Source organism: Vombatus ursinus, unplaced genomic scaffold (genome assembly GCF_900497805.2).
Source record: "Vombatus ursinus unplaced genomic scaffold, bare-nosed wombat genome assembly UNPS02014791.1, whole genome shotgun sequence".
In the NCBI taxonomy this organism is placed as follows: domain Eukaryota; kingdom Metazoa; phylum Chordata; class Mammalia; order Diprotodontia; family Vombatidae; genus Vombatus; species Vombatus ursinus.
This window is the reverse complement of record NW_020954569.1, coordinates 24,201,135-24,219,719: the sequence shown is the minus strand read 5'-3', so window position 1 is coordinate 24,219,719 and position 18,585 is coordinate 24,201,135. Positions and strand designations below refer to the sequence as shown.

The window sequence follows — 18,585 nt, the reverse complement described above, 5'->3', positions numbered from 1 at the left end:
TACAATAAGTTTCTTATAAGATACTTTATAGTGATAAGATGATACAGGTTCTAAACTATGATGTGATATTAGGATGATAAGAATATTCTATCCATCTTTCTTCCTTCAACAAGTTCTTCGTAATAGACATTGGGGATTAAACAGAGCATATCCCTACAAAAATCAATAATTATTCTAGAAAGACGTCACTAATCAGCCTTTTCACTTTTTCATATCTAAGCACCAAAGTCCTACTCTGATGTCTCACCGTGATCTGGGGTAAACCTAAGTTCCTGATAAGCTCTGTCCAGTTCTATCAAGCTGGAAAGACATGGTATGTGGGACTGGTAAGAAACTAAATATGTCTCGTCTCAGGACTAGAGAAGCTAAATTTTGAGAGCTTATTATCAATTTATGTACAGATGATATTTTTTGGTCACAATTACTCATGAAAACCACCTACCAAGATGTTTACAATCTGCAACAGCGGAAGGAGTACCCACTACCAACAAAATCATGATGCTTAAAGTATTTTCATACAGATACATCCTAATCTATAACACTGAGATCTCACCTTCACTCTGGAATTTGTAAATAGAAAACAGCCAAAATTATTTAAGGAGAACTTGAAGGCACTTTAATTTTTTGTGGACCTAATACCAGAACAACCTCAGTTTTATTCCTGGCTCCATCACTGATATAACATGTGACTTCAGCAACATCACAACTTAGCTGTATCACAAAGAGAATAACAGGATGAAGAAGCTAACTTTGTGATTGTGCTTTGGGCCCAATAGTATTCTTTTGAAGAAAGGTGTCAAATTGAGAAGTATATTTTCACGATGCCACATACCACACATCTGAGATCAGAACCTGGCTCTTATGCAGCAGAGAAAACATTTCCATTCCTCTCTCCTGCCCTCAGCAGAACTGTTCACTCATCTGTTTTAACTTTTCATGGTAAAATGCTGGAAAATAATACCTATCATGAAAAGACAGTTGCACAAATTGCCCTTCGCAACATATGCAAAGAGCGCTTGACTTGTTTATTCTTCAAAATGGACTATTTAATATTGTATGGCAGAATCTGGCTCTCATAGTTTTATAACAAAGAGCTCACTTCATCAGATTTTCTTCTGGTATACACTTTGAAAAGCAACAGGAAATGCCAACTTTTAAATCTTTTATGGAAAAACCACACTGGGCCTTTTCTGGGAGAAGTCAGAATGAACATGGCTTCAGTACTTAAAAGACAGTAAACTGAACTCCATGATGTTCATAAGAAGAAAGAAGTTTCTTTGCTAAAGGTTCCAGAGCAACCTATATCAATTTAAACTTTGGTACTTAAAAATACACATAACATTTTAAGAAACCTCAAAAAAAAACTTCGATAGTTTTAAGAAGCTAAAAAATAAGAATCAGAATTTACTTTATCTTATGCTGACCAGAACTTCATTCTTAAAAATTTTGGGCCTGTCTACTTTGAAGAGCTTCTAGGACCCAAGTGAGCAGTCCTTTCCCTACCATCATAGCACCAAGGATCAAAAGAATGACCCAGAAGGTCACTCACAGCAAGCCAGAAGGCTGGATAATCTTAGGATTCCAACCATAAAGACAGATGTGCCCAGAAAAAAACAAGCATCTATCAAACTCTAGGTGGTACAGCGGATAGAGTACAAGGCCTGGAGCCAGGAAGACCCATCTTTCTAAGTTAAAATCTGGCCTCAGATACTTACCAGCTGTGCGACCCTGGGCAAGTCACTTATCCCTGTTTCCCTCAGTTTCCTCATCTGTAAAATCAACTGGAGAAGGAAGTGGTAAATCACTCCAGTGTCTGTCAAGAAAACCCTAAATGGAGTTATGAAGAGTCGGACATGACTGAAAACAACTGAACAACAACAAATAATAACAATCCCAAGCACAACTTCACTCTCCAAGTACCAGGCCCTTCCACCTGAGTCAGGGAGACAGCATGACACAGTTGCCAAAGCACTAGTTCTGAAGTTAGAAGACCTCTGTTCAAAACCTATCTTTGTGATCTATGGACATGTCACCTAACTTACCCAGGCCTCAGTCTCCTATAAAATGAGAGGAAAAAGAGATGGTCTCTTGAGATCTCTTCTAGCTCTAGATCTATAATCTAAAACCCAAGTAATTTAATCTCCCTGGGCCTCAGTTTCCTCCTCCGTAAAATAAGAGGGATGACCTAAGATGGCCTCTGAAGTCACTTTTGGATCTAAATTTATAATTCTAAGACCACATCTTTACACACACCACTCATACCTCCAATCTGGATTTCACATGATGACTCCTGCCCTTTGGCTGAGAACTTTGAATTTTCTCCCACAACCACGGCTATGAACAACCAACCCACTACTTCTGGACTTATCCTTAGAAAGAACTTTCAGGTTCCTGCCTCTATCAGCTCAGGAAACTCAGCGTCCAACACATCACCTAATAATGAAAATCTGTCTGAATTACACTAAATATAAATAAGGCAGTGGTGTATTTACCCCCAGTTTACTAATTCAATCACAAACTTAATGAGAAGGAAAAGCAAGCCTATATTTACATTAAATGCCTCAGTTTACATTCTGTTTTTGTCTATACGCATGGCTAACAGAAGATTAAGCTTGTTTAAAGAAATTAACGCACTAACATGGAACTAGAATCCATAGATAGACTAGCCCTTGCTAGAGAAGGTGCTTACTTGTCTTTTGCCTTTCTTTTGTATCCCTAGTACTTAGGACAGTGCCAGGCACATAGTAGGTGCTTAAAATACACTCAATGACTATTTGGTAAAACAGCACTGACCACAAGAGCCATACAAAGGAATACCAAAAGCTGTGACTATCACTTCCTAAGCCAAGTCTGAACTCTTCCTGCAAAGCTGATTTTTTTCAGAGCCTAGTTTAGACAGACTTTTCATCTATTTTATATGGAACAAGTGACAAGTCTCTGTTTCTGCAGAAAGTAGGTTCATATAGCTACCTTATAGAATTTACAGAAGGGAAGGACTGAAAAGAAAATCCTATAAAGTAAGCTGTATGGTCTGAAAATATTCATAAGAAGAAATATTTAACCTATGTATAAAAACAAAACCAAGACAGTTTTGATCAAAGGAAAAGGACAGGGCCTGTGGTTTCACATGATTTGGAAGGACCCTTAGCAAGGATTTTGCTACAAAAAAAGGCAGGGCTAACGCACCAAGCAAAGAAAGAGTTGAGGAGTTAAGAGAAGGGGAATGAGTGCTTCTGGGGCAGCAGCTCAATAATAGGAGTAGTTCAATCTCTACTGGCAAGACTAAGCAGTCAGGACATTGTTGTTGTTGTGAGAACTCTCAGTGCCTCCCCCCAACCAGGGCCCAGCAAGTTTAGCTGAGGAGCAGGTGGCAATTACGACTGTGAGACTGAGAGAAAACACCTGAGACCTGGCAGTATCATGACTGATGAGCCTGCACTGGAGTTACAAACACCCCATCTTTGGCACTGGGACGTGGTTTGATTTGGAATTAGGAATGAGAGTTCAAATGCCCTCTCTGACACTTACTAGTTGTGCCTGACTCTCTTAGCTTTAGTTTTCTTATCTGTGAAATGGTGATAATCATACAGGCGGCATCTATCCACAGGGATGCGCAAAGGTTCAAATGAGCCAAGCATTATGGCACATATCTATGATCCCTGAGACTGGGGAGGCTGAGCCTGGCAAATCACTTTCAGCGGAGCTAAAACTGGTCAGGTGTCAGCAGTAAGTCCAGCATCAATACAATAAGCCTCCAGAAACAAGCGGGGTAGGGAAGAGCAAGGTGCCCATGGAGACGCAAACCAGCCCAAGGCAAAAGTACCATTCAGCAGTGGGATTAGGCCAGGAGTGGTTGCTTCACTTACAGCCTGGGTGAGACAGGAAAACCCAGAAGAGAAGAGGGAAAGCAACAGGAAGAAAGTGGAGGGGGAGGGGAGCAGGGGAGAGAATTGTCTCCCTCAGTAGCATACAAGTCCCTTAGGAGCAGGTCCCCAGCACCACGGAACACACAAGGAATTTAATAAATGCTTGCTGATTGACTGAGTACTTGTAATAAATGTTTGAAAAACTTTTTTTTTCCCCTAACCTTCTTTATTTCCCTCCCATTAGTATTCTTCCCTGTTAGATGAAACTGTGCAAGTTAACATAAAAGCTGGTCAGTTGCTTTTTTTTTTATCCTTCTTGTTTCTAAGAGGTAATAGGCCAGGGTCAGAAAGTTAACTTTCTGCTTCTTTTCTTACATTTGTAAAAAGAGGTGGATGGAGTATATTAGAACACAGTGAAACTTTTCAAAACGGAAATTAATTCCTTAAAAAAGAAGCATCATACACCATCATAGCAACGTCTGAATCAGTGGACAGCAAACTCAATGACTCAATGAGCCAATGGGGGTGACAGCAGCCATCAAAAAAGCTAATTGTGTCCAATGTCCCAAGAAATCCTTCAAAAGTGTCCCCATGCTACTGTTTCCAAATAAGCCTCATTCCTTGACAAATTCCTCTGATGATGAAATGAAGCATGTGCTAATAGACTCCAAATGAACAGAAAAGGAACCAAATTCTAAATGCAATGTTTTAAATCAAATTGTATCTACTTGGAAAAAAAACGTGATTTAATTCAACAACCATCTGTAAGATACCTAACTAAGTGCCAGGTACACAGTAGGTTAGGAAAACTAAATGGTTATCATTAGGAAGAATGATGTCAGAACAAAAACAACAAAATTCATGTAGAAAACAGTAAGAAAGAAAACAACTGGAAACACTTAGCCTGTGGCCAACATGAGTCAATCATGGAACAGCATTGCAAAACAGATTGCCTAAATGTGAAGAGTTCTACAAGAAATGTATATTCATAGGCTTATCTCCTTATACTGGAGTTAAATCAGATGAGTAAGTATGTCCAGCTTGGAGTAACATATTTTAAAGATGTTGCATATTTTTTTGAAGGCACAAAAAAAGAATCCCAGAAATAATCATAGATCAAGAAAATAGGGCGTATGAGGAAAAGCTTGGAGCTCAGCCTATTGGGTCTAAAGAACTGACTGAGGAGGGAAATAACAGCAATTTAGGCATAGTTTACCAAATATGTGAGAGATAATGGTTTGCTTAATAGGGCTATTAGGGCAAATGACAGAAAAGTAAAAATCTAAGTGACTAAAGAAGTTAAGGGCTCAATGTTAGAAAATTGGCACTTACAGGTTAATAAACCACCCCCATTACAAAAAAGTTTCTATAAACTGGATCTATGGTTCTGAAGTTCTTGTGCCATGGATTCTTTTGGGGAATCCAGTAAAGCCTATGAGCCCCTTTTCAGAATAATGTTTTTAAATGTATAAAATAAAAAACATAAGATTACAAAGGAAACTAATTATATTGAAATATAGTTATGAAGAAAAAATTTTTTTTTACAAGTTCATGGACCCCAGGTTGGGATGAGTTAGATCATCATTAACCTTAAGGGATAGGTTGAAAGGTGATAAATTAATCTACTTCACCTTGAATTCTGAACTCAGATAATTCCTAGGAGAGAAAAAAGAAATTCTCCAAGTTAAAAAAACTTATCATCATCATCATCATGTTCAACAAAACCACCCATTCTGGGACCTGGCTGCCTTTCCAGTTCACACATGGTACCATGAAGGCAACAAAATGCAATGGAATGAAGGATTAGAAAATAAATCCATTGAAACAATTCCCACGACATATGCTTCCCTTGGCAAGGGCAAAGAGGGATCCCCTTGTGTGATTTCAGTCTCCAAAGGGCACTAGTCATGGGAATGACATGCTCTATAGAATTGAGGAGTATGTGTGCGCATCAGCGGCTTACGCTTAACAGTGGAATTGTCTTGCATCTCTGCTCACAGCAAAATGGTAAGCTTTACGTTTTAAGCCTATTTAGCTAGGCAAAATGTTTCCCAAAAATTCTAACCCAAAATCAAAAGTAAAATTATTTAAGTAGCATAGATATATCTGCTCAAAATCAGTATTGTCTCTGTTGCAATGGAACTGTACTGAAGGAAAGAATCATAAATGTTTTGGTGTAAACTAATTTAAGAGTGCCACAAGAAATGTAACATGTATTTTATAAAAGCTTCAGATTTAACTAGAATACTACCCATATACAAAATAAGTACTTGATAACTGACCTACTTCAAGCACCCATGAAGCTATAAAACTTCCTACACCTACGCCAGAATGAGAAATCTAATTCCTTCTCCACTTAAGAGATATATTAATGGTAGACTCAGATCACTCTAGAGAAAACTTTTAAATAGATCACTGCTGCACGAAGTAACCTCCCAAGCTTGTTTTCCTTCAAACAGATAATATGTACCCAAACACTCTGCCAGTAAGCAGAGGTGATGGATTATATTTTCAGTACACCAGAATCCCTTTATTTCATTGACCACAAACATGACAATATAAAAAGAATGACTGTTCAGTCTTCTCTATTGAAAGATCTGTTAATGGAAAGAGCCCTGGCCTTTGAGTCCAGACTGAGACAGAGGTTCAAAACATGACTCTGACACTTATTTGTGCCACCTTGGATGAGTCTCTTAACCTCTTTGTGTACCTTGCATGATTTCCTAGGATTTAATCTACTAAATTATAGAAGAATTGCTAAAAAGGGTTATTTACTTTGATGAAATCATCAATTCTTCAGTATCCCAGAATGGAAATTTAATTCAATAAACATTTGTTAAAAATATTGAATGCAAGACACTGTGTTTGGAGATTGAAGTTAAAAAGACAAAAAACTGAAACAGTCTCTGTCCTTAAGGAGCTTACATCGTACCTGGAGGGAAATGAAAGGTACACAAGTAAGTGAAACTCTCTCTAAGTAGAGACCAAAAAGGTTCATTTTGAGTTGGGCCTAAAATCACTTACAGAAACCAGTGTACTCAATATCATATTGCTTGCCTTCTCAAATGGTGGACAAGGGGAGGAAAGGAGAGAACTTGGAACACAACATTTTTAAAAATTAATGTTAAAATTTTTTTACGTGTAACTGGGAAATATTTAATGAAATAAATAGAAATATATTTTAACATATATAATAAAAAATAATATATAACAAAAAACAAAAAACTCACAACATGAGCTTGTTTTGTCTCCCTTCATCAAACTGCTTATGAAGAGGAGTGAATTTTTAATGATATAATATGTAGGGATGGTAAAAAAGTTTATAGATACCTTATCATTTCTCAGACTATACAGCAACTTAAGCTAACTCGTGATAGACTCTTGTTAACAAGCAGCATGATGCCAGATGGAAGCCATCTATATGAGCTGCAACAAAAGGTTGTATCTAATAACATTTAACCTCAAATTAAATTTCAAGGTCTACACTAAGGTTCAAAAAATGACTTTCATAAATACAGGATGGAGGAGTCGTGATTAGATAACTGTGGGGCAGCAAGGAAGGTCCTATAAACACCTGCTCAGTATTGCTCAACAGTAAGACATGGCAGCCAAAAAAGCTAACACTAAACTCGACTGCACCCAGAGAAGCCCAGTGTTCATGACGACATGGGTGATAAACAGCTCTTGCCTTGCAAGTGCCACATCAATGGAGGTCTTTAACTGGAGACTATATGACTACACTGTTGAAAGGGTCTCTACTCAGTGTGGAGTTGAACTAGGAAAGAAGAAATAGGCATTTATACAGCACCTACTATATGCCAGGCACTGTGCTAAATTATCTCTTTTGATTCTCTCAACAACTCTGGGATGTAGGTGTTATTATTAACCTCATTTTACATTTGAGGAAACTGAGACAAATGGAGATGAAATGACTTGCCCTAGCTAGTAACTGTCAAGAGGCTGGATTTAAACTCAGGAGTTCCTGATTCCAGGCCTAGCATTCTATCCACTTCGACACCAGCTGCCTCACTATAACACTAAGATCCTACTACTCTTAAATGGAAGTTTGCCTTGAGCTGGGTCTTGATGTAGAGAGAGGCTAAGAGGAAAGTTGAGCAGGGAAACGAAAGGAAGTCGGAGTGAAGGGGAAAAAGGAATTCATTGATTCATATAACCAACATGAAAGAAAAGAAAAAGAAAAGTCACTTGCCATTGGGGAAATTAAAGAAACCTTCCTCAGAGATGGGACTAGAGATAGATAAGTTAGGCTACTACCTGGGGATACAACTGTGGGGTAGGGGAGTGCAGGAGGGATAAAAGAAATAATTTTTCACATTACTTATTTAAAATGTACATTGGTATTTATGTTGTACAAAGTCAAGTTGCATGGGTTACATAGTAAAAGCTCAAACTTCCAGTGAGCTCCCACAGGGGAGTGTAATTTTCGAACTTTGTCTAGGGCCAGGAATATCTTTAATAAAGGAGTGGTGTCCAAACTGAGTCTTGAAACAGGAAGAATTTTAATAGGTAGAGATGAAAAGAGGGATTGGAGTCATTGAAACAGGAAAATTCAGGGCCAGTTCCAGAAATCCAAATAGTTCAGTCTAGCTGGAGCACAGGATATGTGAAGGAGAAAAGTATGATGACAAAGTTGGAAAGAGCGTTGGAACCACAGCAAAGGGAGGCCTGCTTACAAAGAAGTAAAAAGTATACTGGCTCGAAAGAAGAGAACCTCAGTTTAAATTGTCTCTGACATTTACCACCTACATTAACTTGGACAACACACTCTACATCCCTAGGCCTTCTTCTCCTCATCTGTAAAATTAAGGGGTTGGACCAGAAAGCTTCTGAGGTTCCTTCCAGCTTAGATCTGAGAGCCTACAACCCTAAATTGAGCATGAAGGGATGGCCAGGACCAACAACTTAGGGAATCTGAACTTTCTACTTTGGGTAATGGGGAGCCAATTCATCAGAACTCTGCTTTAGGAAATAAATCTGGCAGCAGGATATAGGGTAGATCGGAAAGGAGACATTATAAAGAAAACAAGTCAGGAAGCTACTGCAACATTTTAAGGTGGGATAGAATAATTACAGCCTGAAAATTAGAACTGATTTGAGGAAAACAGCAAGGAAGGGAAGGGTGGGGGAAAACTTGCCAAGATAGAATTAACAGGATATAGTAACTGATTGAATGTGAAGGAAAAGGGAAATGTCAAAAATTAATGAGGCTTCTTGCCTGGGTGATAGGAAGGATGGTGGCCAACAATCAAAAAGATAGAAGCCAGGAGGAAGAGTGGATTCAGACATGCTGAATTTGAGGTTCCACTGAGATATCCAGGTAGGGATGTCCAATAGCCAGGAAGAAATGCAAGTCTACAATTCAGGAAGCTGGGGTGGGGGGAGACAAATTTGGGAGTCAGGAGAAAGAGGTGAGTCACTGAAGCTGTGTGGTTCCTCCATTCTCAAACTATCATACAGACTTACCTGTTTATAGATTGCATTCCCCCATTTGAGGACAGGAGCTGTCTCTTATTTTTGTACATCTATCCCAGGGCCAGCATAATTCCTGGTGCTTAGCAGGATTATTGTTTACTGCTAAATAATTGCCAGGAGAGAGAATGAATAGAGAGAATACAGTCTAACCCAGTAACTTTCAGAAACTACACAAAACCTTAAAGAAAGTTACATTTGGAGCCAGGGAGGAAGAATCAGAAGAATGAGAGAGGGAAGAAAACTGTTTTGTTTGGTTGTAAAAAAGGGTAGAAATCCCAGAGAAGTGTTCTATGATGGAAACAAAAGGAGGCAAGCTGCATGTGTTACAGAGAAGACGCAAAGGTTGCTGCAGACACTAAGTGCCATTATTAAAAACAGTTCAGTCATTTCAGGTGTGTCCGACTCTTCACGACCCCATTTGGAGTTTTCTTGGCAGAGACACTGGAATGGCCTGCCACTTCCATTTCTAGCTCATTTGATAGATTAGGAAATTGAGGCAAACAGGGTCAAGTGACTTTGCCCAGGGTCACACAGCTAGAAAGCTCGGGCCTTCCTGACTCCAGGTGAGGTGCTCCATTGCACAGAGGGTACAATTTGCCTAGAAAGCACAAATACCTTGTCCTGACTGATACCAGATCTGACCTTCACTAAGGGTAAAGAGATCAAGGAGAATAAGGACTGGGAATAAACACTGCATTTGGCAATCAGGCAAAGATAATTTTGAAAAGAGCAGTTTTAATGAGGAGGACTGAAAAACAGACTGAAAAGGAAGGGGTGAGAAGTAAAGGCATTAAGTACCCACTACTTTTTTGAGAACTTTGATGATAAGAAATAAGGTGGTAACACAGTCAAGGAAATTTGCTATTGTTATGCGGGGCAGCTGGACTTTAAGTTCAAGAGGCTTTTGAGGATAGGAGAGACTTGAGCATATAGATAAGTAGGAGCCAGTAAACGCAAAGAAACAGGGTAAAGGAAGCACCACGCCAGCCTCTCCATCCAGAGGGGACTCACTCAGTATCCCTCATGAAGTTTCCATGTTTTTCTGTGCCTGTGCCCAAACCTTGTGTCACTAGGCCTTAAATATTCTCCCTCAACCTCTCTAACCAAAGGAATTGAACTACAAAGACAGAATTAGAATTCAGACCCAAAAAGCAATTATTACTGCCTAGTATATGTACAGCACTGTGCTAGGCTTGAGGAGATAAAGGCCCTGCCTTCTAATATGGGAACAGAAGAGAGGAGAAAGGAGACTAATCCAGGGTGGCTAAGCACAGAGTATATGAAAAAGAACATGGCTAAATTGGGGAAAGTAGGGTGCCATCAGATCATGGAGGGCCTTGAACACTGGATAAAGGAGTTTGAACTCAGTACACAATTGAGAAAAGCCGCTTTTTAAAAGGAATGATTTGACTAGTTCTATGTGTAAGATAAGTATAGCAACAGTATAAAGGATGAATTGAAAGTAAGGGAAAACAATGGAGGGGAAAAGACTCATTAGGAAGATTCTAGACTAGATAGTTGTTAGTGGGGGTCTTGCAAGAGATATTAGAACCCCACAAGATCTGAATGCTGACTGGCTACAAGAGGTGAAAAAATGTAAAGATAACAAGACTACTGTGAACGCAGGAGACTGGGACAAATGTGAGCATTAATGTTGAAGTTACTGGGGAGGATGAGTCGAAGAAGATGGAATACAGAGTTCAAGAGAGAAATGATCCACAGTAAGAGATAAGGCTGAAAAGCTGGTTGGCGATCTGATCTGAGTGTTGCTTGAATGCCAGGCTGAGGACTGTGGATTTAATTCTTACAAGTGGATGAGGAAATCATGGAGAGTCTGGGGGCATCAGAGAGCAGAGTTTTGGGAAGATTCATCTACTAGCTATGTGCAAGAGACTGGATAGGACACTAACATTTCAAGTACTGATACGTTTCTTTAGACACTGATGGTAAATGCTGTCAGATATAAGTAAATGCAGAGGCACATGATGCTGCACTTAAGTGTATACCAAAACTTTTAATTCATCTTTAGTTCTACTCTTGGTTTAAAAACAAACAAGATCTTCAGCAGAAATGAGAATTGCCTCCTCTCTATAGCACAAAACAGTTTAGGCCTCCAGAGCTCTAAGAAACAGCTTGAAAGAAAATAAATTAAGCTTGCCATGAGTTCCACTTATTTCATCTTTTTAACTTCTTCCAATAATATGAAATGATTATACAAAAAGCTAAGTCCCATTTTATAACCCCTTCTATCAAATGTTTAAAGAATAGGGGTACTGTATATTCTAATAATCACATAAGCAGAGGATGTGTTAAATGTCCCAGTTCTTAAAGGTCATGCTAGTTTAAAATACTGCAGACTTTAAAACAAAAGCAAAAACACTTTATCCACACCTATTCCACCACTTTAGTGAAATAGCCAAGATGCTGGGACACAATGGTCCTGTTGACATCAGTCAGCATTTTATTTTTGCTAGAGGTAGGCAAGCTATGTGACAGAGCCAAGAGAGAGTATTTGACAAAAGACTTAGACCTCTTCTGGTATACAGAAAAAAAATAATAGTAAGGTACCATACTGTGAGCGAAGAACAAATGGACATATATTCTCTTTACTCACTTGGAAGTCTTCCACTGATGGCCCAGATGTTGTTTCCTATTTGACAGCTATTAAAAGAATTGCCCCAGGATATATAAAAGATGCATTTCCTACATTTTTCCTTTCTTGTGTAACTGCAGACTACTGTCTTGGAAAACAACAAAACAAATGCTTCAAACCTTTTATTCTCTAAAAAGAAGAAAAACTATGATAGAATGTCACAAATGATGCTATAAAATGCGTCTGCAGTGGAAAAAAATAAATATTAGAGAAACAAATTTCAAGTGCAAGATGTTATTATAAACAACACAAAAGAGGAATAAAACTCGGAATCAATCACACCTCTTCAAGTTGAGTTCTAAGTGTTTTCATCTAATATCTCAGTTTTCAATCCTAAAAACTTTTAAATCACAGAAAAGCAGCTTGTAAACCATACTATCTGATAAATATGTATTGATAATTCTTTTCCATTAGAATTTTATACCCTGAAACCTTAATAGCCTTTATGTACATCAGCAGTATCACACTCACACAGAAATGATCCCTACTAGTTGCACATTGACTTAGAAAACCACATATTAACATTAGCTATGTGGTATGATATTTTTTGAGGCAGCTGGTGGCTAGAGCACTGGGCCTGGAGTAAGGAAAACCTCAGTTCAAATCCAGCCTCAAACACTCACTAGCTGTGTAAACCTGGCTAAGTCCCTTACCCTTTGTTTGCTTTAAATACAGTAGAGAAAGAAAAGACAAACCACTCCAGTATCTTTGCAAGAAAACCTCATGGACAATACTGGTATGTTGTGACAGGGTCACAAAGAGTCAAACATGACTAAACAACAATCACAACAATGATTTTTATTTCATTAAACATTTCGCAATTATATTTTAATCTAGTTCAAGCCAGCCTGACACCTCTGATGTACCTTACACCTATGACCTGAACAACAAAAAACATTCTTCAGAATATCTCATTAACCAGCCTTACAGAAAGAAGAAAACTGAAGAATTAAGTTTGTGATGCTTAAGTTAGCTATATTTTTGGCTTAATTTTTTTAGCAAATTTTCTGTTAACTCAAAGTCTAGACCTTAGTTTATTAATTTTTATTTGATTTTAAACCCACAAAAAGTATTTTTGCTGATATTTTAGATTCCTAGGTACTTGGGAGGGTGGGTAGCATTCAACTTTTTTTTAAAATTACTTTAGGGCTCTAAATTTAAGTTTCTGCCTGAAGCAAACTTTTAACCACTTACCTGAAACGCTGAAAAAACAGGCTCTGGTGAAATGCAGGCACAATGTATTATAGTTAGGCTATAAAAAACTAATGAAAGTAGTGACGAAACTAAAACTTGATGGGGGAGTTTTACCCAATTAGGGTTGGTTTGTTGTTGTTGTTTTTTTTTTTCCAGTGCTGAAATACATTTTGAAGTCAATAGCTGTCAGATGACTGGCACAAGTTCTTGCCAGTCAATGATAAGATCCTAGGTGTTATTTAAAGCAGGCAAGTATAGACAAGAATATAGGGCCTGTAATGCACACAGAAATTAATACAATTAGGCTATTGCTTAATGTGTATACTCTGGCACATAACAAAACATATGCTAGTCACAATTAGTTTCCATTTTCTCGTTATCGAGGCACTTATAAAAGTAATAAATGCTAAAAGAAATTTTAGTATCTTTCAACGCTAGCTTCAAGTTGACAATCATTCATCAAGTTATTATCTTAAAATTTACCTTGAGAGAAGCTGCCTAAGAGAAGGCCCCCTACAAGAACACCACAGAATGTCTTTAAAAAAAGTAAAATAAAAAAAAAATCAAGCCCTACCTAGAAATACTTTACTTAAATCCTTTTCCCCTGCTTTCGGTGTAACAGAATATTACAAATCTTTTCTACTCTTATCATATTTCATATGATGGATACTCTATTATAATAAATTCTCAAAACAAGACATTAGCAAGATTTTGCTAAGAGACCTCTGACAACCTAATACACTTCTAATTTATCACGCTTCAATTCCTCGACATAAGACTTACGTGTTTGCCGCTCTAAGCAGAAAAGGAAACCAGTTATTCTTATTGGTGGAACTTTGGATATAAAATAAGGGCCAAGTGGTAATACGAATCACATGGATAATACAAAAGATTCAAATACACTACAAGTTTAAGGATGAAAAGAAAGGCACTGTTACTCATGAGAAATAGAAATTGGAAGTTGAGGTGACCTGGGTTTTATTCTGCCAACTAGCTCTTCAACTATGCACAAGTCACTTAATCTCTCTGGGCCTCAGTTTCTTCTTCTGTAAAATGAGGGGTTTGGACTAGATTATGTCTAAGACCCTTTAGAGTTTATGAGTCCATGGCTAGGTGATATCCAAGCACTTTTTTTGATTATTCAATTGTTCAATGAAAGGTATAACAGTGCACACTTATTGCTATCTTTACAGGACTGCTGAGAGAAGAGCACTTTGTAAACTGACCTTTACCAAATCACATAAAACTCTCTGGGCCAGTTTCCTGTAAAAATGCAAGGATTCAACAATAACAGCTGACTCTCTTGCTTAGCACTTGAAGGTTTGCAAAGGACATTACAGACATTATAGCATTGGAGCCTCACATGGATCCTGTTTAGAGGGTCCTATTATCATTGAGATTTCCCAGATGAGGAAATAGGGTCAGGAAAGTTGTGACTCTCCCATGGACACAGAGTTATTGAACTCAGGTTTCTCCTGATTGCCAGTTCAAAGTTCTTTGCACTAGACCCTGTATCATTCAATGGCCTTCAAACTGATCTAAATGAAAGGACAGCCATTTGTAGTGGAAAAAGCAAATCTTGCCTTGTGAAGCTGGACAACTCACCTCTCTCTGAGCATTACTTAGTTTCCTCATCTGTCAAGTAAGGATAATACCTATAGTATCTCCCTCACAGCTACATTATGAGGGTCAAATTAACTGACATGATAAAACCATATGGAAATCTTAAAGCATTTTATAAAGGATGTCAGTTATTAAGATGCAATGATTCCTTGAAACTTCACTCCAGATATGTGCCACTATGATAACATAATAGAGTTATCAACTCTACCTAAAAGACTTTTAAAGATTGTGAAGCGCTTTAAATAGGTTATCTCATTTGAGCCTTTACAATAAGGCTACCAGGTGGGTGCCACAGGTGGTATTATTCTTGTTTCACAGATGAGGGACCCAAGGCCCAGGTAAGTTAAGTGATTTACATACAACTAGTAAGTGTCAGAGATGGAATTTGAACTCTGGTCTTTTCTACTTCAAGTCAAACCCCCCTATCCAATAGGACCATACTACTTCATGGCACTGCACTTGAGGTTGAGTGCATATGGAAAAAAAAAATGGTCCCTATTGTCACAGGACTATCAAGTGAAAGAAAATGCTGTTACCTTTTCATTATGTTTTGCTTAGGATCAAGTTAAAGTAATTTTTCTACCTAGAAAACCCAATAGGAAGGTCAGTAACCATTCAGTTCCAGTAGGTTATCCTGCCATTCTCCCCTAAATGCACTAGGGGCAGGACATTAACTTTCTTACAGATGAAAGTAAATGAACTACGCTGTCAAGGCCACTTGCGTCCAGTGAATGCTAAACCTGTATTGTTAAAACAACCCAGAATTCTTGAAAGAACAACAAAAAAGATCCTCTTTGCTTTCTTCCTGTGGGCACGGAAATAAATGATATGAACCTGGGAAAGCATTTGTCTAATAATGTCACTCAAAAGAGAAAAAGGAAAGTCAGTATTTAGAGTTAATTTAATTGTGCTTCTCAAGGCACCTGTACATATGGTTCCATTTCTTACTTTGGCCATTAAAAATGCTATTTTCCACAAATGGGATAAATATACATCCTGAGAACAGAATGGTTTGAAGACATAATGTTACATCCAGTTAAATTAAGTAACTTATTAAAAGGGTACAGCATACATTTCATTGCAAAACCATTCCATTGATGAGTCTGTGGGGAACTACCCAAGTTTCATCAACTCTCCCTTGGACTTAATGGAAAACCACATTAAACTGACTCAAGTCATGCTTAACTCTGGGTCATTTCAAACCTGAAATCTGGGAAATACAGAAGAATTAAATCAGACTAGAGGAATAAATCCATTTCTAGAAACCAAGCTAATTCCGTTTGATGAGAGAGATGGTTTTAAAATAAATTTTGTATATTTTTTTTAAAAAAGTATGTTGTCCTGGTATCAAGAAAGAAGCTTGTTTAATCATTATTAACAGGGCCTTTTCTAAATTTGTTGCTCATCTTTACAACTCTCATAAATGAATTTTTTCGAGCCAAACATTCACAACTTTCAACAAAATTTTCAGTTTAAAGAAAAATCTTTTGATATCATCTGTAATTGCTCCAAACCCTAAAAAGAGAAACACTTGGAGGATAACAAATCTTAAATACCAAAAACTCTGGCAGGGAGTAAGAAAAAGAGTAAATTAAATCCTTTCCCCTATTTCTTTTACTTTATTACCCTGGCCTGCCTTGTAAGTATTTGAACCCCTGCAGTAAGCAGTGAACCCCTCTCACAGGAAGCCAAGAAGTTTTTCAAAGGAAATACCAGAGCCCTTCTATGAGAAATCAAGCATTTGGCCATGTCCTTGTTTCACATTTTAGTGGACTTTCTGCAGAAAGGCAATCTTGCATATCTAACTGCTTTTTCCTGGTCCTTAGCTCACAATCACATTCAGTGGCCCCACAGCCCTTTGACTTACCTAAGAGTTTACATACAGCCTGTGACACAATCATGAGCAAACAGTCTACACAAAAGGAAACTCACCTTCTGCACATCCTGGAGAAAAGTGGGAAGAGGAGACAATGCAAAAGCTGCCAACATTTGCTCATCGAGAGCCTCCTCCCTGGGGAACTCATTTCATACAACTTTAACTTTTTCTTTTTTCCTTTTTTTTCTTCTAAAGTTTCTCCCTCATGGGTTAAAGAGAAACCCTAACAGTGTATTTCAAGCGGGATATGGAAAGAATTATTCACCCAGCTCAACAAGTGGTCCCAGAAAAGCGATCCTGCCCGGCCGGGAGCCCCAACTTCGCGGAGTGGCAGCGAGACTTAACTCGGGAGCCCCCGCGACCCTTTGGCTCCAGGTTTTTAACAAAAGCAGCCCAGCGCGGACTCGGGGTGCGGGGGAGGAGAAGCGAAGAGACCGAGCAATCCAAAACGAGCCCTCCCCGTCTCCCCTCCCAACCCCGCCAGCGAACCCCAGAACCCTAACTACTCACCTCACTCAAGAAGTTATCCATTGTTTAACCGGACAGCCCAACCGCGGAAGTCAGCAGAGGGAAAGGTCTGGGTCAAGCATGTGTGTCAAGCTCCCCGGGCGCTGCGGACGGGCTCTTCGGGGCTCTTCAGGGCTCGGGCGGCTTGCACGCTGCCATCTCTTCCTGCCCTTCTTCCCTTCCCTTCCCTTCTTTCTCACCTTTCGGGGGTGGGTGGCTGCTTTTTTTTCCCCGATTGTTTTATCCAAGTGTCTTAAACTCGCTCGGTCCAACGGGAGCCTTTGTCTCTTTCTCGAATTTCCTCAGTTCTGAGTAAAGTGCTCGCAGAGGGAGAGCAGCTGGTGGCACATTCTTCTCCAAGGACGAGGGGGGAGCTGAGAGCCTCCGGCTCCCGGGCGGGCGCGCACGCCAGCACACTCACACTCACTCACACACTCACCCTCACGCCGGCAGAGGCGCGGCGGGGCGAAGGTCCTGCCACAAAGAAGCACGGCTGCGATCTCCCGGGGCCGTGCAAGAGGCTTTCTGCCCCAGCACGTCCTTCCGCGGCTCCCGGGACGCGCCCCCCGCACCCTCTCCCCGACACAGCCAAAGCCCAGCGCGAGTCCGGGCCACCCCGCTCGCGGCTCCGCTGCCTCACTCGGGAGCCCCAGGGGACCAGAGACCCCGCCCCCGCCTCGCCAGGAGCCAGCGCTCGGCCAATCCTGGCCCCGCGCTGCTTCGGAATTCCGACCCAGCCGGCGCGAGCGATCCTCCCCCTCCCCCTCCCCCCTCCCCCTGCCGGGCGCCCGCCGCACCTCCCCTCCTCCCGCCCCGCCCCGCCCCGCACCTACCTCCACCGCTCCTCCCACTCTGCGGGACTTTGGCTGCCGCAGGAGCCGCCGTCCGGCCCGAGGCTGGCCGGCTCTCTCCTCCACCCACCCACCTTCCTCCCTAGCTCCCCTGGAGAAGTCAGGGGGTCTCTCCACTCCGTGTGAGTAGTAAATTTAAGGGCAGGGTTTTAAGTTCTTTCCAGGTGTTTGGTCTTTGGCATATCCTGGAACCAACTCAATGAGGATCTTGGTGATGCGGCATCTGCGGATGAAGAGACGTGAGTCTGCAGAAGCCTCTTCAGCTCCTCATTTGAGTGTGAACTCATTGAGAGCATGGACTGGCTTACTGCACAGTGCTTTGCACTTAATAAGCGATTAATAAATTGCCCCCCCATCCATTCATTCAATCCTTATCTGTGCCCCTGAGTGCGATCAAAGCCGAGACGTTCAGCATAACCAAATTGTAAGCCTCAGTACCCTAGATCCTTTCTCTCCTGCAGTCAGTTTAAATAACATTCTCAAAGGACAGGGAAATGTTTTCTGTCAAGCCACAGGAAAGTG

At 40.0% G+C, this 18,585-nt stretch overlaps 1 protein-coding gene across 1 annotated transcript in view; it reads right to left on the bottom strand.

The window, feature by feature from the left end:
• Positions 1–17,605, bottom strand: part of MYO10 (myosin X) — a 261,628-nt gene extending 244,023 nt beyond the window's left edge. Inside the window, exon 1 of the mRNA XM_027868901.1 lies at positions 17,216–17,605. Coding sequence (XP_027724702.1) covers positions 17,216–17,236 — 21 coding nt within the window. The 5' untranslated portion in view covers positions 17,237–17,605. The remainder of the gene's footprint in view (positions 1–17,215) is intronic.
• Positions 17,606–18,585: the final 980 nt, after the last annotated feature.